At 38.6% G+C, this 24,000-nt stretch overlaps 2 protein-coding genes across 2 annotated transcripts; one reads left to right on the top strand and one right to left on the bottom strand.

The window, feature by feature from the left end:
- c6 (complement component 6) lies at positions 1 to 13,665 on the top strand. The gene is made up of 18 exons (XM_034125829.1): positions 1 to 110; positions 1,048 to 1,219; positions 1,903 to 2,062; positions 2,868 to 3,012; positions 3,727 to 3,868; positions 4,370 to 4,508; positions 4,936 to 5,127; positions 5,498 to 5,741; positions 6,238 to 6,360; positions 6,848 to 7,014; positions 7,391 to 7,616; positions 8,643 to 8,811; positions 9,443 to 9,554; positions 9,691 to 9,823; positions 9,967 to 10,161; positions 11,014 to 11,101; positions 11,423 to 11,667; positions 12,630 to 13,665. Exons 2-18 carry the CDS (start codon positions 1,074 to 1,076, stop codon positions 12,809 to 12,811), a joined length of 2,808 nt encoding a protein of 935 aa, XP_033981720.1. The 5' UTR covers positions 1 to 110; positions 1,048 to 1,073; the 3' UTR covers positions 12,812 to 13,665.
- On the bottom strand, positions 13,087 to 23,566 carry c7b (complement component 7b). The gene is made up of 18 exons (XM_034125831.1): positions 23,290 to 23,566; positions 22,936 to 22,997; positions 22,642 to 22,714; positions 21,983 to 22,124; positions 21,168 to 21,312; positions 20,742 to 20,880; positions 20,215 to 20,343; positions 19,340 to 19,583; positions 19,063 to 19,176; positions 18,783 to 18,949; positions 18,061 to 18,289; positions 17,330 to 17,498; positions 16,775 to 16,862; positions 16,561 to 16,693; positions 15,975 to 16,169; positions 15,667 to 15,763; positions 15,379 to 15,554; positions 13,087 to 14,422 (listed from the first exon to the last, which is right to left on the bottom strand). Exons 1-18 carry the CDS (start codon positions 23,293 to 23,295, stop codon positions 14,250 to 14,252), a joined length of 2,481 nt encoding a protein of 826 aa, XP_033981722.1. The 5' UTR covers positions 23,296 to 23,566; the 3' UTR covers positions 13,087 to 14,249.
- Between the last annotated feature and the right edge of the window lie 434 nt (positions 23,567 to 24,000).

Genomic DNA, 24,000 nt, shown 5'->3' with positions numbered 1-24,000 from the left:
TCTGCCTGCAGTGCCGAGTGGACTCAGTGAGAGGACTCCTAACTGCGTGAATATTAACATACTAAAACTACATGCCTTAATATCTGATCAAGAGGACTTCAGTGTACGTGGTAAGTCAGATTTTGCTTATTTTTTATGTAGCTTCACTGGACACAACCCTATTGTACTTGCTTTCTTTTGTTGTCTTTTTTCTTATTAAATGCATTTTAATACATTATGTAAAACACTCAATTCCAGGCATTAGGCAACAAAATAACAGAAGTTATGTTTTGCATACCAAATAAGGTCATAATGTCAACAATAAAGTCAGTATTAATGCAAGGAATATGAAAAGCTTAATCAGAAGAGGAATATTTATATTTGCATTTGGAGGATGAAGTTGAATTACACCAAGAACATTTTCACATGAAGAATTAATTTAACATTTCAACATTAAACTCGCTATCTTGAGAATACATATTACGGCTAGAATTTGGACATTATTCTGGAGATGCAAATTACAATAAGTCTTCCTCCGTTTGTCTCTTTTGCCTGGTTCCAAACTCTTCTGTATCTTTTCACTTTATTAATGAAATGTGAAGTGCTTACAAAAACAATTTTTTTAAATAGACTTTATTGAAACATTTGTAAATGCAAAGACAGATAGCAAATCCTGGAGGACGCACTGCATTAAAGTGCTGCAGCATTTTTTGCCTGAGTAGAGTCAAGCAGATTTAAGTTAGAGCAGTTGTTCGCTTAATAAATCCTAACTCCAGCCATCATGTGAACATGTTGAGAACACTTTATTAGGAAGTTCCTCTATGGAAATTCAATAGCACTTTGTTTTTATAGGTTATTGCGGTTGACATGTTTAGTTTGAAATCAACCTTTCCAGAGTAAGATATTTTAGGACCAACCTGTAGTCAGAAAATGGTTAGCCATAGCTTAGCAGGATGTAATAGCCTTGCTTTGTCCAAATTGAAGGAAAAGTATTTCTTCCAACACCTGTTAACACACAGACATACAGTATGGTGTATCTGATGATGATATTCTGGACATTATTCTCAGAGAAAGTGAAGTTTCCCCCCCCCCTCATGGCGTCTTCCCGTGGGTTATTGGTGCTGCTGCTGCTGCTCGGCTGGACCTCAGCCGGCCTCGCCTGTTTCTGTGACCGCTACCCCTGGGGGTCCTGGTCCTCCTGCTCCAGGACCTGCAACCACGGCACACAGTACAGATCCAGGTGAGACACACACATTGACCTAAATACTGTACTGTTGGGAAAATACTGAATGTTCTCTTCCAATATCAGAGTCCACATGATAACAAAGGTATCCCAACTGTAGCTGTGTGCATGACAGGATGTATGATTACCTAGAAGAGCATCAGGACTGTTTTAGGCATATGATAGCTATGTGATTAACATGATGATTCAGCCTCTATGGAGATAGACATATGACAAGCATGATCATTTCTGACGTGGAGCTAATCTGAACTAAACATTGAATACTGCTTTATATTCCTCCATCTTGTGACTGTGTAACTCCCTCTCTTGTATATCAGCATGTGAAGGACACTGTTCAGGAACTAGTTGATGCTCTGTGTGTGATGACTACTTCCATTCTGGAGAGGATCATAAATACATGGATCCTGAGATTGAAGCTCAAGCCGGTGACGAGTGATACAGAATGGCTTCTGAGGCCAGAATTAGGAGAAAGCGTGTTATCAACAATTTAGCAAATTGAAACCGAAAATTGAGCCAGGAAAATTGTGAAATACTGTAATTTGAAAAGTGTTTTCTTTCGTTCCTCTGCTGATTTCAGTTAGGATTGTGAAATACAAATGCCTCGTTCATATGATGCCAACATCTGCTGCATGTAAAAGTGATTTTTTTATGTTTCGTTTTTTGTGTTTTATGTTTGACAGGAACATTAATTATAACGATGATTATTACTGGAAGAATAGCTGCCGTCAGCTGTGTGAGAAACACGACAGGAGAGCGTGTAACGAGCAGAGCTGTCCGATCAACTGCCTGCTGACGGAGTTTGGGACGTGGTCCGACTGCTCGCCCTGCGCCCAGAAACAGGCAAGAACCAAAAACATTAAAAACACATTGACTTTGAGACGAGGGAACCAAAAGTGCTAAAATATTAACTAATTTCTGGGTTTAGGACTCATTCCTGTATATTGTATAGGTACAGTATGTGACACTACTTTTGTGAAGCTAAGACTTTGGTTAACCCATTTCAAGCACCAACACATCTTGTCCATATAATGAAAGGTTGCCTTTGTTTTCACAAGGTATTGAATAAATTGCATTGAAATTAAAATTGAACATTTGTTTTAGCTTTTGGGGGCAACATAATGTCTTTACATGGTGCTTAAGGACAAACGGGTGTATCATTAAAGAAAGGGTTGAGACTTTTCTGCGAATTGTGATATGAAGCTCATAGGTTTCATGGTTTATTTAAGTATCAAAGATATGTAAAAACCAAGAAACAGCCGTTAGACCTTATTGATCACTTGGTCATTGGTTAAAACTTTAAAGGTCCCCATATTATACTGTTTTTCACTACTTTATTATAGGTCTCAGATATATACAATGGTTGGTGATTGGCTAATGGTTACACAAGCCAAAAAAATCGTTATGATAAAGTGGCCAAAATCTGATCAGCTCATTTTCAGACAGGTTTTTATATAAATGGATCAGGACAAAAAGAGAGAGAATCTTTTTTCCTGAAACTTTCAGAATCTCTTTACACTGAGGGGACACATGTTGATGTAGAAAAGACATGAACGGGGATTTTGCATAATAGGTGACCTTTAAAGTGTACATTTAAATTGAATAAATACAAATCTAAACCAGTATTTCTCACATGTTGTTACCACAGTTTCGGACGCGGTCGGTCCAGAGGCCGTCCCAGTATGGTGGATCGGCCTGCAGCGTGCAGCTGACGGAGGATAGGCCCTGTCACCCCTCCACTGAGTGCAAGCTAGCCCCCGTCGACTGCAGAGAAGACTTCAAGTGCGATAATGGTAATTAGACTTTGACTGGTGTGTAAAAGAAGCAACGCAAAACATCACACATGTACAATCTTCTAATATGGTCAATTTGTTATGTTTTTACGTTTTTTTAATGATAATTTTCCTTGCTGATTGAAGAAACAACAAACTGGAAAAAGCACACTTTTTTGAGGCAATTTCGTTTCCATAAAAAGCCTACTTTCACCCTTCTGTTATATTCATCTCAAGTTAACCCCTTTTCAACTGTACAGTAGTGTCTTGCAAACATATTTTTGTTCTTAAAGTTGTTTTTTTATTTTCTCATACTTAATAAATCCCTACTTCTATAACGTACTACACATTTTCCAGCAATTCTTTCCATCTATATTACAATGGTTTATGTAGAACTTCAATGCCAAAATATGTTTCTTTTTTTTGTACAGTTATGTGCAGTGTTCAAACATTCCCTCTGTAAAATCATTTGACTCCAATATGTAAACAGAATGAAAAAGGAATACAATTAATTTTTTTCCATGATCTGTTCTGTAAATGTATGCAAATAAGCACATATTTAATAACATGTCTCATTTGTAAAACATTGTAATAATACAAAGATACTTGTCTTTGTTCATCAATATATATATAATCAGCCAGGGAAGTTTCTTGGTGTTATTAATTTCTTTCTAAGCACAGACAAAAATAAATAAATAAAATGTTATCTTCAACAAAACCTCCTTTGTGCTGCAGGACGCTGCATAAACTCCACGTTAACGTGCAACAGGCAGAACGACTGTGGAGATAACTCGGATGAGAGGGACTGTGGCGACCTCAAAATTGTGTGTCCAGCGGAGAAGAGAGTGGCCCCCGGCGCTGACCTGGTGGGGAATGGGTGAGCTGATGGTCAGAAAGTCACTGCTGAGTTTACAGTTGTCCTAACATTTCTTTCAGCTGTGTTCATAAATACATTCCTTTCTGTCAAGTGCTCTTCTGGCATTTCTTACAACACAGAATTTCTATTAGTACCACTTGCACTGCTTCATTAAAAGTCCTGTACCACTGCTGCAAAGACCGAAACACAATTATATTTATTCAAATGCTTGTAAATGTTGTTGACATAATGTATACAATTTATATATTTGTAATACAAATGTTAGCGAACAATAAACTATTGAAATGTTTTATTTAAATCGTTTAAGATATCACATACAACAAACAATACTTAACTCTAACATAAGCATATATTACATTCTTCAGTTTCTTGCTCTGCAAATTCTTTATACATCTGTTATCGACCAATCATTTCGGGCAGCCAATGAATTGTTGGACTTTGGTGCTAATTGCACAAAACAGATTCAATGAGATTTGACTTCTTACTGATTTGTTTGTGTAGGTTTGATGCTCTGGCAGAAGAGCCCAGGGGAGCGGTGCTGGACAACATGTTTATGGGAGGAAGTTGCATGATCAAGAGACCTCCGACCACATTGCTTTACCACCGCATCCCTCAAAACTTTGAAAGTTTTGAAATTAAGGTACTATTAATAATTATTAATTGCAATAACTATTGGTTTCAAGCCCTCACCACCCACATCTCAGTGGCATCTGTTTCCGCCTGTTTCTGCTAGAAAGTCCTAAACCAGAAACATAGTGACAGAAAAGTGGCCACAATAATAATGATGGAAGCCTAATGTTGGCTTGGCTCTTAAAGTGCAAAACTGCATTATACCTTTTTTGAAGGACAAAATATTACGACATTCTGACTATCTCAATTAAAACTGGATCAACAAATTCTGTGTCATTATTTCCATCTGCTGTAGTATGTGTGGAAGAGCAGCAATGGATAGGGATTTGCAATCCTACACATATAGGCTTCAACGCTACAATTTGAAATTTGTTTAGCTATTTTGTTACTGTCTTTATTATTTTAGACTTTGATTTACAAACGTTCTGGTTGTAAAGGTTGGACAGCTGGAGGACTTCAGCATTGCGCCCGAGCCGCTGCACACCGAGTCTGTCCATAAGAGATCCTCAGACTCTACTGCCAAACAACAAGGTGGAAACCTCTTTTTCTTCCCCATCTTTTTCTTCAGTGGAAGTTCTATGTCCCATAGCAGCTCTAACAAGGAAGCTTTTGAAGCTTCAAAGAAAACGGTGAGTGACTCAAACAATAACAAACACATTTTAGCAATATAATTGTGAAAAGCTTTATGAATGTGATGCATTAACTCATCCCTTAACACCATCCTAGAAATAAAAAAAGTGATGCCCAGTGAAAAAGTCAAAAAGTGTCCTTAGATCTCACGGTCTGTTACATGGTCCCCACAATGTACATACATGCACACACACACACACACACACACACACACACACACACACACACACACACACACACACACACACACACACACACACACACACACACACACACACACACATATATATATATATATATATATACGAATCTCTACACATGCATGCATTTACTTTTTTCCTGTTTTATGTCCTATATTTCCTTCCGTAGGACTCCAAGTTTTACAGGGTGCACCAGGTTCTTCCTGTATCCACGTTCAAGGTGAGGGACCCGGGGGACCTCGTCCTGTCGCTGCCTTTCCTCCAGTTCCTCCATGCTCTTCCTCTGGACTACAGTTACGCTCTCTACAGGGACATCTTCCAGCGTTTCGGCACACACTACTACGGCTCAGGGAAACTGGGAGGCCATTATGACCTGTTGTACCAGTACAGCCGAGAGGAGCTCACCACTTCAGGTATTATAGCACAACCAGGTGGTCAAAATCTGGAATTACACCCTGGGCTAAAGTCCAGACTGTTTCTGATGCTGCTTGGATGGTATACATCATTTATTTTCCAACTTGATATCTAACTGATGTTGTGTTATGTCAAATACTGTATCCATGTAAGAAATGTATGTTGACTTCCAAATACACAGATACGATGGAACAGGTTTTAAGATTCATTTTTTATTTGTTTTGAATTTTCATCAAAGGAGAAATGAAGTGAAAAGAGAATATATTATTTTATCATTACTAAAATGGGCCTTGCAATGTACTTTTAGTTGAATAAATGTACCAATACTCACTACAATTGTGTAAAAAATATCAAATTCATATCTCATGAAGCTATAAAAAGAACTGAGAAAAAAGTTGCGAACATTTAGAACTATCTAAATGTAAAAGACTACGCATACAGTGCTACAGTGTTTTGATTTCTTTGTTTCTGCGTCATGTTGCTCATCATCTCCAGGTGAAACAGAAGAGCACATCAAAAGCTGTCTGGGCCGAGAGACCACCTGGACCATCATCCTCTACACAGAACACAGCAGTGTAACCCGGTGCTCCGACGACAGGATGACTGAGAAATATCAAGGTTTGTTACTCACACTGACAGACAGCCCACTTTCTAGAACCAGAACTAAACATGGAGAAGCAACGTTCAGTTATTATGCTCCAAATATCTGGAACAAACTCCCAGAAACAGCACATTCACACAGATTAATACAATTAAAGATCAAATCAAAGATAAAAAAAACTATGAAATAAGAGATGAATTAAAGTGAACATATATACATATTGGGTCATATATACATATTAGATATATCTCACACTGAACTGTAACTTTTATTCATGTTCCTTTGTTATTCATGTTTTATTATCTTTGCTTTTAAATTATTGTTTTGAAATGCCATTTTATAATATGTTTCTTAATGCTCGTAATGGCTTTCATCTTCTAATTGAATTGCCTTGTGTTGAAAGGTGCTATATAAATAAACTTGCCTTGCCTTTCTTGATTCCTAACTCTGCTTTTCATTGCGTTCTGATCTGATCTTATCTTCACCGTGTTCCTTTTGGTCTAGGCTCGTACATTAAGGCAGCAGAGAAGTCTTTCTCCATGGTGAAAGGAGGTCGAGCTCGAGAGGCCGCGGCTCTGGCCTGGGAGAGGGAGCGCCCCGCCCCGGACTCAACGGTCTTTAAGAACTGGGCAAAGTCTGTTCTGGACAACCCTGCTGTGGTTGAATACAAGGTTAATCAAATACCACTGAACTTCAAAATGACAAAACTCAATTCTACAAAAAGCTGATGTTGCCTTCTTGTCTCAGAATCAGAATCAGAAACAGGTTTATTACCAAGTAGGTTTACACGTACGAGGAATTTGACTTGGTGTCGTGGTGCATACTGTACATAGTAGTAAAACAAGAATTCAAAACACAGATAGAGAACTAGAAAAATATACAAAATATAGTAAAATATGACAGTATTTACATTGCAATGGAATAAGATGGAATAAACTATGGAATAAAAATCGGCAGTAATACAAAAAAAATAAAACAGATATTGTTGTACATTGTGTGCGTTAATGTAATGCATAGACTCTGAGTTGTCTGTCTGTATTTGTCCAGGTGCTTCCCATCATAGATCTGGTTCGGGGGATCCCTTGTGCCGCCACGAAGAGGAGAAACCTGAGGAAGGCCCTGCTGCAGTACATGGGCGAGTTTGATACCTGCAAGTGCTCTCCGTGCCCCAACAACGGCAGGGCGGTTCTCTCCGGGACAGAGTGCAAGTGTGTTTGCCAAACCGGCACTTTTGGCACAAACTGTGAAGAACGAGCTCCGGACATTACTTCAGGTACAGCAGGACACAACATCCTGATGAACAAGAAAATAGAAGACAACAAAGTATTGTTCAACATTTTCTTTTGATGATCTTGAATTTGAATAAGGTAAACATTGTTTCTAGGATATGCTGTCTTTCCCTTCGCTTTGGTATGGTGAGAATAACCATGAGAAAGTGTGGCTATTAGGATGAAAGTCAAGGGCTTCAATTAGTGTTGTAAGAAAATCACAGTTTAATGTTGCAGCTGCAAGCATAACACAACTCCATACTATCAAAATGAATCCAAATAGGATCCAGAATCTGAAAGTGATCTTTTTTCATTTAATTATGAACAACACACAGCCTTTGTTTTATCTCTCTCATAGTATAAATGTATGTTTTTACCTCCCTGACTTGCAAATTCATGAGTTTGATCGTATGTGTGAGACCATGTGAAGAACACTGCAGTCTGTAGGGCAGTACTTTAGACGTTTAAGCTAAAACACAGTTCCATTTAAAGGGGACCTATCATGCAAAATGCACTTTTGTACGTCTTTTATACATGAATATGTGTCCCCGGTGTTCCAGGGAACTCACCAAGTGTCAGAAAACACAACCCTCTCTATTTTCCTCCATACCCAAATCTCTAAAAAAGGGGCTGCAACGGATCTGATAAAAACTGATCCAGATTTGAACACTGTCCTGACGTCAGGACGGTGGCGCTACGGCTATTGGGCCAACTCCACCAATCAGGAGGAGACAACCACGGCATTGCCGTTCGAAAGCGCTGGAGACGCTGTAGTACATATGCCAGGCCTCTAGATGGTGCTGTTACTCACAGAATCAACCCTTGCAAAAACAGAGCTATAAATTGTCAAATTGAGCGAAATGAGGCATGGCTAAAATGCATGATCTGTTTGGTATTTTGAAAAAAAAAAAGTATAAATATGCCTTATATAGGTATGGTCCTACACTATATTATTCAAATATAGCATGATAGGTCCACTTTAAACTAGGTTTGGTGATGTTTTGGTATGGATTGATTTGTAATCTCCACAGAGGTGGTGGATGGTTACTGGAGCTGCTGGGGGCCGTGGAGTCGTTGTGGAGCGACGATGAAAAGACATCGGACGAGACGGTGCGATAACCCCGCCCCCCTCAGAGGAGGCCAACCCTGCGAGGGCCCTGACAAACTCGAGGACCCGTGTCACATCTCCATCTTTGAAAAGTAGGAAAAACTGTTTGCTTTGAATGAGTCATTATTGAAAAGTCAAGGAATGTTAGGCAGCTAGCATCAGATCACATGGAGTAAAGTTAACTAAACATGGCATGGTGATCTCATTAAAACTTATTTTTCACTATTATTAACCCTCCTGTTATCCTCAGATTTACTTTACACCCTTAATCCTCTGGGGTCAATTTGACCCCAGTAGTTTAAAACTCAAGAAAATGATTATATTCCAAATGTTAACCAAAATGTATGTCTCTGGTGCTTTAGGTGTCTTAGCTGACTACCTAAATAACCATTTATATAAAACATTACCCCAACCTTCCCCCCCACAGACCCCTTTATACATCCAGAATTCCTATTATGTGACTAACTAAAAATATATAAACCACCATAAAATCTCACTGATTGAAATAACATGTTAAAGTAAGATCTTTTTGATGTTGTTAAGATTTTTTCTTTTACACAATCTTATAAGCACACTTTGAATGCTGATGTATACACCATATATGTTGCAGCAGACATTTCAACTTACATTAACACAATTAGGTTGTAGTCAAGCTTGTATTTTCTCTTTTTACATAAGTGTATCATTTAGGATTTATTGTATGTTCCATGTTTTTGTGTCCAGACAGGACACGTGTGACAATGATGACGACTTCACTATAGGCTGGAAGGACACGCTGCCTCCTGGTGTGGAGGGCTGTCTGAGGCCACAGAGGCCCACCAACAGCTTCCTCAGGGTAACACTTACACTACACTTTCCACTAATTTAGTCCTAGAAAGTGTCAGCATTGTGACATCTAACGCACATTGCAGCAGCTGCTATATTGGTGGCTAACCATGTAACTTAATAATAATAACTGCCTCCTCTGACAGAAAGCGAAACAGTATTATGACTTTGGTGAGGATGAGGAGTTCCAGTGCTTCACTGGCTTTGACCTGGAGGGCTTTCAGTTCATCAACTGTCTTCCTGATGGCACGTGGCAACAACCAAAAGGAAGATGCATCAGTAAGTTTGCCTTCTCACATGAAACGTTGTAAATTGGTATAATCATACATCCACACATTTCTGTAAGGTCATTCTCGATACACGCGAGGACTGTAATATTTCTGCTCCAGTGTGTTACATTGATTTAAAATCGTGATTCTCAGGGAAACTGTGCCTTCCTCCTGAGATCCCTGAAGGCATGACGCTGTTCCCCACCAAAGAGCAGTACAGAGTGGGGGAATCAGTGGGACTGAACTGTGACGAGTCCAGCCTGAGACCGATGCCATCGGGCTTTTACAAATGCAGCGACAGTCTCACCTGGGAGCCTCCCCTACCTGCTGACCTACGCTGCTCAGATGGTACAGTAGATTACTCTTTTTGAGATCGCAGAGTCATGCAAATGTAAAAACAACACTTCCAGAACCAATGCTTTTAATGCAGGTTTTTTGCAAAGAGGCTTAAAGAAAGTGAGATTCCCATGGTTTTTGCAAAGCGTCAGTCTAGACATAAACAATGTTATTTTTTAGATATACAATCTTAACCCATGTATATCATTAGTATTATTTATTTGAAGCTTTTTGCAAATAAAATGTTAGCGATAGTTCAAATCAACATGTCACTTATGGACATTGTCACATAATTACTGATCTTATTGTTTTTCCTATGTTCAACTGAAACTGAATTATTCAGAGTGCTAGCACTATGATTCAATCAGAATTGGGTCATAAGACGTGTTGTCAGACCACATAACTTAAAAAGAGTTTTGATTTTTAACAAACTGCCACACTCGAATGGCATAACGAGAAGCTATATAAATATTAAGTTTGAACACACTTTCAATAAAGCACAATCTTTGTAAGCTCTTCAATGGCCGGGAAACCATCACTTCTGCTGCGGTTAGTGAAAACCGTCCTGCATGAGAATTTTGCTTTATCATCAGTGTTTTCTAACACCATGTTTGGCTTTACGACAAAGAACGCTTCACAGATAAGGAGTAACTGCTTGGTTTGGCAGACTCACATCTGGTTCCCCGCCTCTGATAAAGAGTAGCACGCAGCTGTGTTCCCTTACTCCCATGCGTGGGAAATATCCAGGACTGTGTCCCCCAAACTAAATAAGACAGACTCAAATGAGGCTCGGGTTTCGTATGTAAAATACTATGCATGAATGAGACAGCTCAAGTCTGCTTTCTGTGTACTTCCTGTTTGCAGAGGAACCGTTTGTTCCTGAGAGTCGGTGCGGGCCAGGAGAGAAACTGCAGGACTCTAAATGTGTCTGCATTCAAAGAGAGAGCTGCCTGTACGTTTTTCTCAATCATTTTTCAATCTTTCTATCTATATGTCTTCTTATTTATACGTTATTAATTAAATGTTTTCAATAAAATCAATTGTATATTTGTTGTTAAATTATTCTATGTTCTTTATATTTCTTGATATACATGTATATGATTTTTGTGGACTATAAAACCAATATATTACAATATTTGATTAACTTGAGGGTGTGTGTGTGTGTGTGTGTGTGTGTGTGTGTGTGTGTGTGTGTGTGTGTGTGTGTGTGTGTGTGTGTGTGTGTGTGTGTGTGTGTGTGTGTGTGTGTGTGTGTGTGTGTGTGTGTGTACAGTTCACAACCCGAGACTCTGTGTATCCTGAACATTGACCTCGGTGTTACCGTGGCGATGTCCCTCTGCTCCTTCCATGCCGGTCGTTGCCACAGCGATCCGCTCTTCTTCGTCAGCGAGGGGTCATGTGACGAGGTGGATGCAGCTAAACTGGAGTGGGCCAACTTCAGAGCCAACATGTCCTCCAAGAGCTCGGCTCAGGAGCCCTGTAACCTCGACACGTGTTACGAATGGGAGACCTGCTCTGGTGAGTTGGTCGGACACAAAACATTTTACATTATGATTTTGTATTGATTCGAATAAATTATTTAGACAGAGTATAGCATTCTATTAATTTTTTTTTTAATGCTATTTTCTTTTATTCTGATGTGTTATGATGATTAAACCTTGCCAGTGTGAGACAACCAACTGAGGTTCAATAAAGTAATTTTAGCCAGCCTACGAATATATAAAGGGGCTGGATATGCAGTACTCAATTATTGGTTTCCCAAAAAAAAATCATTATACATTTTCTGTAAAACTGTTGACAACTTCAATTGGAGGTATTCTTTAATTGTTAGCATTTTTATTTGGTCCTACTGTTAATTCTGTGTATTTGTTCATTTTTATCGTAATAAGTCAAACGTTTTTTTTCGAGGCTAGTTTTATTCAACTAAAAGTCTCGGTATTTGTCTTATCTTAGTGATGAACATAAAGAGACATTTTAGTCAAGTTTTTGTACTGCATTTAGTACCGGAATTAGTTGTCTTTTTCATGAACTATATTGAATTTTGATATACTAAGAGTTGGCGTTTAATGAAAATGTGCCGATTCGTCATTGTCTTGTCATGGAAAAAAAGGTTGTTGACGAACATACATTATTTTGTCATAGTTTTCGTCAATGCTCACGGAAGCAAACCCTTAAGCTGTAATATGTTTTGTGAACATTTGTCTTGTTTTGGTTGTGCTCATGTTTTGAGAGTGTATCCAGCAGATGTTTTTTAATTACCATTACTGACCAAATACAGCAATGGCAAAAACTGTGTAAAAATAATCAAATGTTCCTTCACACTTTGAGATAAATTCACTGGAATTGCTTCATAATTTTTTAAGTTTTATTGTTAACTTGCAGTCACTCATATTCAGCATGGATTCTTCATTCATCAAAGTAGTTTTCACATTTATATAGTTAAAAAAAAGATCCTAACGTTAACTCTCGTCTGTTCTCAGCATTAAAGAAGTGTGAGTGCAAAGCTGCTCGGGACTGCCCCAGAGGTGAAGCCAACATGTTCTGCGTGAAGCTGACCCGGACCCAGAGGACTCGCAGCATGGACCTGTGCTCCATGGCCGCCCTCAAATGCATCAACTATCAGTTTGAGATTCTCAATGAAGGCGTCTGTGAGTCCAGATGATCCTTCATATGCTTTTCTATGATTCCATCTAAACATCTGACTGTAAGCATATCTTGCACAATGTTATTATGTTACTCATACACTTATACAACTGGAATGGCAAGCAAGTATACTCGGGTTCAAAGATCAAGAGTAAGTAACCCTAACCCCAACCAACCCTAACCCTTATCAAAGGCACACCTAACTGCTCCAAATGGAAAGCAAATAACGTTGCTAAATTGAGAACAATTGTAAATTATGGAAGTCATAATTCTAAGTATATTTTGAATAGAAGATTAAAGGTCAATGAATCCAAGATGGTGCTTCCATAAAATCCAGAAGTTTATGATATCAACCTTATGTCAAGTAGAATGATTGTGTAAAAACGACATCTCTGATTGGTTGAACTTGCGTTACATGGGACATGTTTAGTGAGGGAACATGCCAACAGCGTCTCCTCCATTGTATGCCCTCAGATTAGAAAAGTAACCACCATTTTGACTTGTTTGGAAATGTTCTCCTGTTACGAAAAAGTTAACATGTATATAAAATGTATTTCTGAAAACATTTGTGGCGAAACAAACCATGCAGTTGCAGAATCTGCCTTCATTTTAGATTGAACGGTTATTTTAAAATGTTATAGTTCCAAGTTCACATTCACAATGGTTTATACAGTATCTCATATAATAATAGTGTTTCCTAGAATCCAATGTTTTATAGTAATTAGGTCCATGCTTAATATTCAATGCAAAGGCCTTTCCATACCCATTTACACATGTGAACTCTGGCCAAGGCATAAAGCGTATTTGAGGCTTTCATACAGCTTTTCTTATGCGATACTTTAAAATGCGCATTAAAGTTGTGAATGGAAACAAGTCTCCGGGTCGGAATCTTGTCTGATTTCATATGTGTTGGGAAATATAACTGTTTCAATTGTAATGTTAGTTACTAATAAGCTGTCACTATGCTTTCATAATTTTTTTGAAAACTTGAATTACTTTAAAGACACATTGTTTTCTCTTATGTTCTACTTTACACTAGTCCAACATACTTTTGAAAAACACAGACCTCCATAACTGTAGAATCTTAAAAATAAAGATACATTTAGAGATCTAAAATGTATTGATATGATTCATTAACACGTTATTTGTTATCATAACTTTTGATTCATAACTAATAATTTGCAAAAGAGTTTGGTTCATAAGTCTTTATATAATAAAACTTAGTCAAGAGACCAAAAACATAGTTGAAGTATTTTATTTGATTGATTTAATTTTGTATGATTGAAGATTTTCTCTTAGTTTTAGAAAATAAGCTTATGTAAATATGTGTATGCAAATGCGTAAAAAGCACATGATTTGTATAATTCAAGTGTTATAAAAAAAAGAAATTCTATTTACAGTTCATTGAAAACAACATGTCCCTCCTTTATGTACAGAGTGAGAGAGCTCAGACATTTTTATTCTGGACAAGCCTCGATACCGACAACATGGACCTGCTCATTAGCACAGCGTCTGGCCCCCACCTCACATTCAGTCATCGTCTTGGCAACGCTGTCATCACTGGTTTTGGTGCAAAGGGGGGCGGAGTCTGTCGGGCAGTCTGAGACGTTCTGACACACGCATTTCGATTCTAGAATTGAAAAAAAAACAATTATATAATGATGCAGTCACACCACATGTTAACAGTTAAATGAATCTTTTGAACATCATTCCTATCGCTTCCTGAAATCGGGAAATGACATCGCTAATAACTCAGCAAAAGAACACCCAGTCAGCCAATTGAAGTTGAGTCATAAACTAACTCACAGGTTTGACTTATTTGTCAGAAAATGATAGTGAATGGTAAATTATTACCCAATATCCATGACAGTTTACAGACCTACTTAATGATTCAATGACATACAGCATTATTAATGAGATGTTGCTAACTTTCTATTATGCTAGTTATAAAGTTCTCATTGGCTAATGGATCATTTGGAAATGTTGGTTTGAAAATCGAAATGTGTCATAGCAAGCAAAACCTGAACTTAAAAAGGAAACATTAGCATTGGAAAACTTGGACAAAAGTTGAAATGTGAAAAGTAATGGCCAATTAGGGGCAAAGTGTCTGTGAGTCGGTTGTCTGAAGAAATGTGTTTTTTGGAAGGTTCAAAAACATTTTCCATGTATCATTAATAAATGTGTTCACAGAGTGTGTATTTTTGGAGCAATGGGCCCCAATCCAACGATTGTGTTTGGGCTGCCGAACAAATAGTCTTTTAATCCAATATTATTATCTTTCGGACTATTGACGTTTAGGATAATGGACCTTTAGAATAATCGGATGGCATTTTATCAATAACAATTTTCAGATTTTTTCTTCATGGCATTTTTATTGAATTAGTGACTTTCTGATTGTTCAGTGCAACTTTTTAAGGACCATGTTTTTCTTATTCAGTTAAAGTATTGTTTTTAAATATGTAGTCATTGTCCTGAATCCATTTTAGACGTATTGTCCCAACAAACTTGATGTACAGTGAGCTAAGTATATTAATATCCATGTCAAAACAACAACAATAAGGTCCAAGGTGTAATAAATAGGATTACCCTGACAAACTGTCCCTGGTTTGCAGTCCTCACAGGACAGGGACAGCTCTTGTGGCCCGTCACAGTCTGTCGCTAACTCGAAGCTCCGCCCCAAACAGCGCAGAGCTCCGAGCTGACAAAGACTGAGTACTCGGGTTCGGCTTGAACCGAGTCTGGCACACAGCTGCAGAGAAGTCCTAATGTGGGCAATAGAGGAAAACAATCGTTACATATTATTTTCTACGTAGTTCTAAAAAAAAGCCTTTCCCTGTGCATGACAATAATATGATTATCAAAAATAATACTTACGAGCACTGAGATGGCATTTTACACACACACTCAGTTTTTCCTACGTTCTCCCAAGGCTTACATTTCAGGCCAGGTGGAGGAGTGGGACCTGAGAGCACTGAGGAGAAAATATAGAGGTAAACTGGATTCAATATTTGACTGACATGCACAATTCCATTCCAAATAAATTAAAATGTTGCTTCAGAACAGATAGGGTTGCAGTAAAACATAATTATTAAATTGTATTTATGCTCCCAGGGGCAAAAGCTGCTAGCAAACAGATGTATATTTACACTTTCACATTGAACCTGAGAGTTAATGCATTGTACCTGCTTTACAATGAGCGCTGGCCGGTGAAGGAGACCACTGCAGACTGGGACTGCACATGATCTCTGACACCTCCTCCGCGTCCAGCACCGACCCCGCAGGACAGGACAGGAACACTCTGTGTCCAATCTGATAGGCTACCTCGATAGGGGTGGCTATGATGTCACTGTTGAGTAGAGGAAACCCACATGTGGCACCTGAGATGGGAGGAGGGGAACGTTTAGCAAGAAGAACTGAGGACATAACACAGGACTAGGATTTCTAGAGGTGCATAAAAGGGACACGTAGAAAATCTTTAGACAGTTTTAATCTTCATCTTAATCCACATCTGTGTTTAAAAAAAAAGTAGTGATATACTGATTGTCTAATGGCAACCATGACAGTTGAAAATACTCCTTTTTGGTTTAGCTAGCAATGACTAGCTTAAAGGATTTGGCAATATGTCATTTTTGCCTTGAAAATCATCTCAGTAACTATCAGATGGATTTAGATGTGGTGCCTACAAAATCCTAACTTTCTTTATTGAATCACTTCAAGTAAATTGAGATATCTCGCTAATAAGCAAATAATAGAGCCAGAAAGACATACTTTTACAAACCGGCGATTCTGTCCTCCACTTCTGGGTTTCAGTGCATTGAGCCACAGTGCCTCCAATAAGGTAATAACCGTCAATGCAGGAGTATTGCACCGTGTTTCCAACCAGGTAAAAGTCCCTGGGATTCTGAGAAAATAAAACTCCAGTTTATTTATAATACAGTAACTGGAACAACCTTTTTAAACGGCATAAATCAAGCAAACTCACCTCAATATATCCGTTCCTGAGGTTTGGGGGCGCTCCACATGTCTTTGGTGGAGTCACTGGGAGATCGAAGCACTGAGGCTCCATCGTCCTGCACACAAAAAGTTTACAGTGAGAACATTAAAACACTGACACCACCTTTTGCGAATTGTATTGTATAATTAGGGTATTTCATGTGTAGACTGGCTCTACAGTGCCTCACTATCACCTCTAGAGGAATACGTGGGAAAACAAGAGAGGACGGGCCAGTGCAAGTTAGCTATCATGCTAACTTAAGTATATATGTTAAGAAGACATAGACATCTTTGACATAACATCCACACTGTACACTCTCCACTTGTTGATAATGTTCTTTTGATAATGTATATTATGGCATATCTTACACATTGTACCTTTAACAAACCACTTCTACTGTATGTGTATAATCAAATTAAGGATATTAAGTCTTAAATCTTCTGTTATATTATGAAAAACAAGTGAGAAAGTCTATGGGTTTGCTTTGGGGTCATATATTTGGGATACACCCTGGTTCCCACAAGTTCCTGTGCATAAACTTACTGTAAGTACTGGATGTCTGGGTCCTCACAAGGCTTCACTTCCGACACCTCTCCGATGCAGTGCTGGCCATTCCTGGGGGCGGGGTTTTCACATCTTCGGGTCCTTGTCTTTTTACTTCCAAAGCAGGTTCCCCAGGAAGACCAGCAGGTCCAGCTGCCATCGATCACGCCTTAGAGAAAAAATAAACATTATCTTTGCTGTTCTTTCATTGACTGGACTGCATGGTAACATAAACGTACATTTTTTCCAGGTAAATCTTATAGAAATAACTTGCCGTTTCAAGACAATAAAGGAAAGTGGGTTGGACGTATTTGAACTTTGAATCTGGATTACATTTTTGTAATCTCAGGATTTGTTAAGCACTTTCTTTACACTGTTATTACATCTTCCAGTTACTCGTGAGGCTTTCTGCTCTTAAGCTCGTAACCCCACTTCAATGTATGATCACTGATTACATTTGAGCATTTTTACTTTTCTTTAGTTTAGAAAGTTGTCTTGCTTTCCTGCAAGCTTTTTGTATTGTAAGAATGAAAATGACAAATGTAATTTTTTCATGGATGTTTGTTCTTATGCAACCTTTGAAAGATCATGTTTCGATTTAGAAGTGCTTTTTGTCACTATTGTTTCTATGATAATACTATCAGTGACATGTATCTTGTGACATTTGATCTTCATTGAATCTGGATGTATAATTTTCATCCCAAACTAATTTCAAGTTCTGTGTAGCCTACCTGGTTGTTCACCAATCACAGCTCCCTGTTCACAGGCGTGGCCCGATGTTCCCGGCCGGCAGGCACAGTGACACTCGGACCCCGTCAGCAGCGGCTTCCCGTTGTTCTGGCAGGGCCCGCAGTGACAGGGATGCTCCTCCGACAGGTACTCCTCTAAGGCTCTTTTCAGGTGGACTTTCTTTAAACCTGCACACTGCACTTCCTTCACCAGCTCATACAGAGGACGCAGCTGGAAAACAAGTGTACACTTTACAACTGTGCAAGTATAGAAAACATGTATACACAGATAATGTACAAAACACCGGGCAACCCCTGATTCTGAAAACTAAAGCCAATGCGAAGTTTGTTAAAACTGCATTCTCTCATACTCAACTGGTTTAAAAGAGTGCTATTGTATATTCAAGTCCAAATATGGTTTTAAATAAGCTGGACTAATAGTAGTTATCCTGTTAGAAAAGGAAAGGTTATTTTTGTCTTTTTTGACAGAGCATGCTTATTGTTTAAAAAAAAGCGTGTATCAAATTTGAATGTTAATCCTGCCAGTATTTTCTATTTAAATTGCAAACGCGCCATGCTGAAATTACAAAATGGACAGGAGCAGCAACATAAACAAAGGGGGGTGGGATTTGGTGAAGGGTTAGTTAAGCTCGATCAACTAATCAAACAATAATTAATAAACATCCAGATGACAGCTGACAACCAGCTGTGTACCACTGTCATACCTTCATGTCTATGACTTCAGGGAAGTCTTTGACAGACGAGGCCCAGTTGTCATAGATTTCTCCGTTAGCTTCTGGGTTATCAAGATCCAGGAGAGTCAAAGCGCCCGTCAAAGCCGTATCTCCCCCAAACACTTTGACCTTGATGGGCATGTTGTTTACTTTGTTTCCTGAAGGCAAAAGGCAAAAGAGATTGCAATCCAACTTGACAAAATGTATTTGCATAACTGTGTTCTTTGACACTTCAGGGCAAACCTTTAAATAAGGATTTTCTGTTACTTACCATGACTGGATGATAAAGATTTTGTCAGTTTTTCACAGGTTGTCTTGACTTTCTTTCTAAAGAAACGGCGTTTCACCTTTCTCCAACACCTCTGGTAGTCTATATTTGTTGTACCTTTACACAAACAAGACAGGAGCAAAATATTAAGAAATGTTCTGATGGGAACCTTTTAATGCAAGAAAACAAATCCCAAAAGTCCATGATATTCTGCATCAAGACTTCTAGATTTGTAAGGCACTCTTAAAAGTGAGGTTTTAATTATTATCAAAGCTCTTACTTGTTGAATCGAGTGCCTGACGGTCTAACTCCAACAAGCCTTGGTATTCGCCTCCGAGTTTGCCCTCAGAAAGGTAATGTGTGCCGTATATCTCAAACAGCTGGCGGTAAGCAGAGTAGTCATACGTGTACGGCAGCGAGGACAGGGCCTTCCAGAAACCTTCAGCCAGAGTCAGATACTGAGGCACAGAGTTTTGGAACTGGGCCAGCTCCACTTTATTCTTCAGGATTATAAGTCTGTAGGCCTGGACGATTGACACCAAAACACCAAGAAGTCATTATTTGTACTTCTACATACACCGTTAAAGGTCCCCTATTATACTGTTTTTCATCAATTTATTATAGGTCTCAGATATATACAAAACATGTCTCTGAAGTGTTTGGCTCCAAATACCAAACAGATCATTGCAGCATCCCATAATCCCCTCTGTTTCAGCCCTGTTTCCAAAGTGCTGATTCTCTGTCTGTTACTTTAGATGAAAATAAGGAGCCACTCCCCACGCCCCTCTGAGAGATATTTGGTTAAAAAAAACACAATGGTGCTCTAGGAGGAGATTCAGGTGATAAGGTGGGGGGTGGTTACCTTGGTTGGTGATTGGCTAATGGTTACACAAGCCAACACATCGTTATGACATCATCAAGTGGCCAAAATCTGATCAGCTCCTTTTCAGACAGGTTTTTATATAAATGGATCAGGACAAAAAGAGAGAGAATCTTTGTTCCTGAAACTTTCAGAATCTATTTACACAGAGGGGACACATGTTGATGTATACGTGGATTTTGCATAATAGGTGAATAATAGGTTTAAAGCAACTAGTCACAAAGCCCAAGAAGAGCCATATCAATGGTTTCACTCTAAAGAAGTGTTATCATTACCTTATTGTCAGTGAGCTCTTTGTGGAAACTACGACGGTCGTGTCCCACCAAGGCGTTGGCCTGGATGTGCTGCATGTAGGACCAGGAGCTCTCGTAGGATTCATCGCTGTCTTCATTTTCTACAGTCACCTGCAGCACAAACAGAGTTCAGCATTTGGTTTCATTAGCGTAGCTGCTGAGAGCTTATTGTGCCATATTTGTTGCCATGCTAGCTGCTGACTTTAGGGATTTATGACAAGACAAATCTGATGATCTTATAGAATATGATTAATTACCTTAGATAACACTACCTAAATGTATATAGGTAAAGACGAATCATATACATCAGTTAAAGGGGCCCATTATGCTTTTTGGGGTTTTCCCTTTTCCTGTAGAGTGTTCTATGATAGGTTGTTATAATACACCGGTATAGAATGTTTACTTCAGTTGGATGATAAAAGACACATTCAATTATTAATTCACAGTGTAATACTTTATATCTAAAATCATATCATATTGGCTCCTTATTTGTGAACATAAACACTCACCTCGAAGTTGTACCTGAGGATGTTCTGTGGCAGTCGGTAAGAGTCTTGATGGTCCCCACTGAACACCTTCCGGCACTGCCCTCCGAAGCTCAGAGTGTTGATCACACCTGCTCTCAGTTTGCCTGTTAACACGTTGTACCTGTAATGAATGAATTAAAGAACTCTTATTAAGTAGATCTGTGGTTCTAGCCCTTTTTTTAAGGGACACTTTGTTTTTTGAAGTACACTGACCACCTTGGATTAAGTGATGTGTTTTAACAGAAACAAATGAAACTCCCCGGGAAACGTTTGCGATCCCTTGTGGATGTTAAGACCCCAATGTTCGGAGCCAATGTATAGGCAACAATTTCACCCCAAATATGACGATTACAAGCCTATATCACACTCATGACACATGTTCATGTTGTTGGAGTTGAAGCTACTCACCCTCTGCCTGTGACGCCGGAGTTTGGAGGCGTTTTGTCGAGGTCACATGAGTACTGGCTGTTGTCTCCATCACAGTTCCTCTCATCCAGACCATCCTCACAGTCCTGGTCTCCGTTGCACACCAGAGACTGGCTGATACACTGACCTGCGTTGCGTAATGTGTACAGTAAAGACAATTTATTCTACAATACATAATTTGAAAAAACATGTGAAAAGTTACCTCTATTATAATATTGGTAAAGTCTTGCTGAATATAAGAAAGTGTAAGAAAGTATTGCAACAACTGAGACAATCTGGTAAGACCCTGAGCAAAACCTAAGCAAAAGATTAGCATTCCTGGGCAAATTTAAATTAACGGTAATGTTTTGTTAACTGAAATTAGTTTTTGGGTTTTGTGAAATAAAAAAACATACTATGAAAGGGATAAAGTTCTAAGATAAAAACATGAAGAAGATGTGGTAGCAAACCGTAAATAACAAGATACCCAAGCAAGCATTCTTTATTGAATGAGACGTGGAAACATGTTCAGTGTAGTAATAAAACAAGAGATACATTGAGTCATTCTGTCATAGACTTCTATCAAATCTGCCCTTTTAAGGCGCCGCCTGTTGGCCCTTTCAAAGAATGCATATTTAGAGCACTTATACATTGACTGCACTTTTCAGATTTGATTAGTAAACATTCAGTGATGTAAAAATCAAGGTAGAAGCATCTGACTTTTTTGTAATCCGTGAAGTGGCCCCCCATAGGCCAATTAAAAAATGCAGGTTAGAGTCACTTCCACATTTAGCTAAATACAAGATGTCACAACATACCAGAGGTACAGCGGAACCGGTCTCCACAGCCTGTTGCAAGGGGACATCCTTTCTTTGAGACACATGGCTGTGCTTGTGTGGCTTCTCCTGAACATGGTGCACCCCCAAATTGGGCGTACACCTCCACATGGCGGGTCCGCACCTAAGAGAGGAAAAACCATTAACATGAAATAATTTTTTGTTTTTTGTGACATCACTTTATTTCCCAATGTTTTGCAACTTACTGCCGTGAAGCTTTTTTCAGAGTCACTATATTGTGTGTTTTTTCAACATGGAAGCAGCCACTTTTTGATTAAAACATCTACTATAAACATACAATTACGTTTTTCAAAATGTCGAGGGACCCTGTCTGCATAACCTATCAGACAACATGAATTGAGAGCCTTCCCCCAAGTTCAGAAAGTCATGCCAGGTTAAATCAATAATATGTTGCAGCAAATATTACGTAATTTGATCACAATCAATGGATATGCTTGCTAGGGTAAATTATAAATCTGCGCAAATAGTTCACATTAAGTTAATCCAAGGTTTTCTGCAATACAAATCTTGCTAATGAGCAATAGCATCCATCTCAATTTATGTAACCCCACTCTGCATTTTGTATCACACCTTGAGGCACTGAAATGAAAACCATACAAAGGATGTGTGGTTTAAAATACCTTTGTCCTGGAGCAGCCATCACACTCTGACCACTCTCCATAAGACCCCCATCTGCAGTCAACATGCTGACAGCTAATAGAGAAAGACATGGACAATATAAAACAATATTCATGTTATATTTGTCGCTTGAGAATGAACAGAAAAGTATTAATCAATTTTTTTTTTTTAAAGCTGCATTCTTGGGTCCCATGTTGATAGTGTGGAGAAGAGAGACATTGTTTCCACTATTAATACATTACTGTACAAGCGATAATATTGCAGTAAGATGTTAGGAGAGTTGTGTGTACACCTACCATACAGGACATATAAGGACGACCAACAATGCAAAAGAAGACAGAACTGCAACCAAATCCATCTGAACACCGAAAACAGGAAAACTGTTAGCTCAATTCAGTTTGCTCTACATTGATTATGTAGAGCAAACTGATATACTTTAAATCACAGTAAATGAACAGACGTTATTTCATGAGTTAGTGAGTGGTGACAGTATGAATTTATGTATTACTATCAATTGGAAAGGGATAACAGAAATACAAATTGTAGTGTAGATAAACTCAGACACAGTTTTAAGGTTACTGACATATAACACTGTCCATTTGTCGATATTATTGTAGCATCATAAATAATAAATGTGTGGTTTACAGTACCTTCATGATGTGCTTCTCAGAATATGGCCCTCTTGTCTGATCCACTGGAATATATATAATCAGCAGAGTGCAGAGTATTCAACACAACCCCGAGTACAGGAATTCCCAAACTGAAGAAACTCTAATCTGTACAACCAGATTTTTAAAGCCTCTGGGTCATGAACACAGACCCAGTGTTCTTTTCCACAGCTTCAATCCAAGGCCAGTGTTATTGCTCTTTTATCTACACTCAAACTATGACTTTATTTCCAGTAACACTATTCATAAGCCTGTTTGCTTTGAGTGCTGAAGTGTACAAAAAGAATAGTTAGGAAATCTGTTCTTTTGTGAAAACAGTCACATTTGTCACAGGAATAGTTGCATCATAGTTGTTTACGTAGAGAAGGACATCAGTACAAGTCAGGAAGATTTGGGCAAAGTTCACAAAAACCCCCCATGTGGCCCATATTTGAATGCATGTGTCTCTGTTGTTGCTCTGTGCACAAAATACATGTTGTTGTTTCTTATTAGAGTTATACAATAAATTCATATTTTTTATTGTTTTGTTTTTCAAAATGTGACTTTTTTACTTTTAAATACAAGTAAAATCATTATAAAAGCCCAAACAGCATCAAGTAACATGTCCAGAGGAATATAATCAAATAGACGGGAATTTGGAAAGCACAGACCTCTACCAAGGCCAAATGCCTTATCTCGCAATGCTGACAAAAA

This window comes from Trematomus bernacchii, unplaced genomic scaffold (genome assembly GCF_902827165.1).
Source record: "Trematomus bernacchii unplaced genomic scaffold, fTreBer1.1, whole genome shotgun sequence".
NCBI classification, from domain to species: domain Eukaryota; kingdom Metazoa; phylum Chordata; class Actinopteri; order Perciformes; family Nototheniidae; genus Trematomus; species Trematomus bernacchii.
The sequence above is the reverse complement of the archived record's forward strand: the minus strand, read 5'-3'. Positions and strand labels throughout refer to the sequence as shown.

What these genes read in the sequence shown, in the direction of transcription:
- c7b (XM_034125831.1), bottom strand. An exon ending in CCGGTTCCGCTGTACCTCTG is followed by an intron (nt 21,313 to 21,982) that starts GTATGTTGTGAC and finishes TACGCAACGCAG; the next exon opens with GTCAGTGTATCAGCCAGTCT. An exon ending in ACCAGGGACAGTTTGTCAGG is followed by an intron (nt 14,423 to 15,378) that starts GTAATCCTATTT and finishes TTTCAATTCTAG; the next exon opens with AATCGAAATGCGTGTGTCAG.
- c6 (XM_034125829.1), top strand. Translation starts at nt 1,074, where the DNA reads ATGGCGTCTTCCCGTGGGTTATTGGTGCTGCTGCTGCTGCTCGGCTGG. An exon ending in ACCAAAAGGAAGATGCATCA is followed by an intron (nt 9,824 to 9,966) that starts GTAAGTTTGCCT and finishes CGTGATTCTCAG; the next exon opens with GGAAACTGTGCCTTCCTCCT. An exon ending in ATTCAAAGAGAGAGCTGCCT is followed by an intron (nt 11,102 to 11,422) that starts GTACGTTTTTCT and finishes GTGTGTGTACAG; the next exon opens with TTCACAACCCGAGACTCTGT.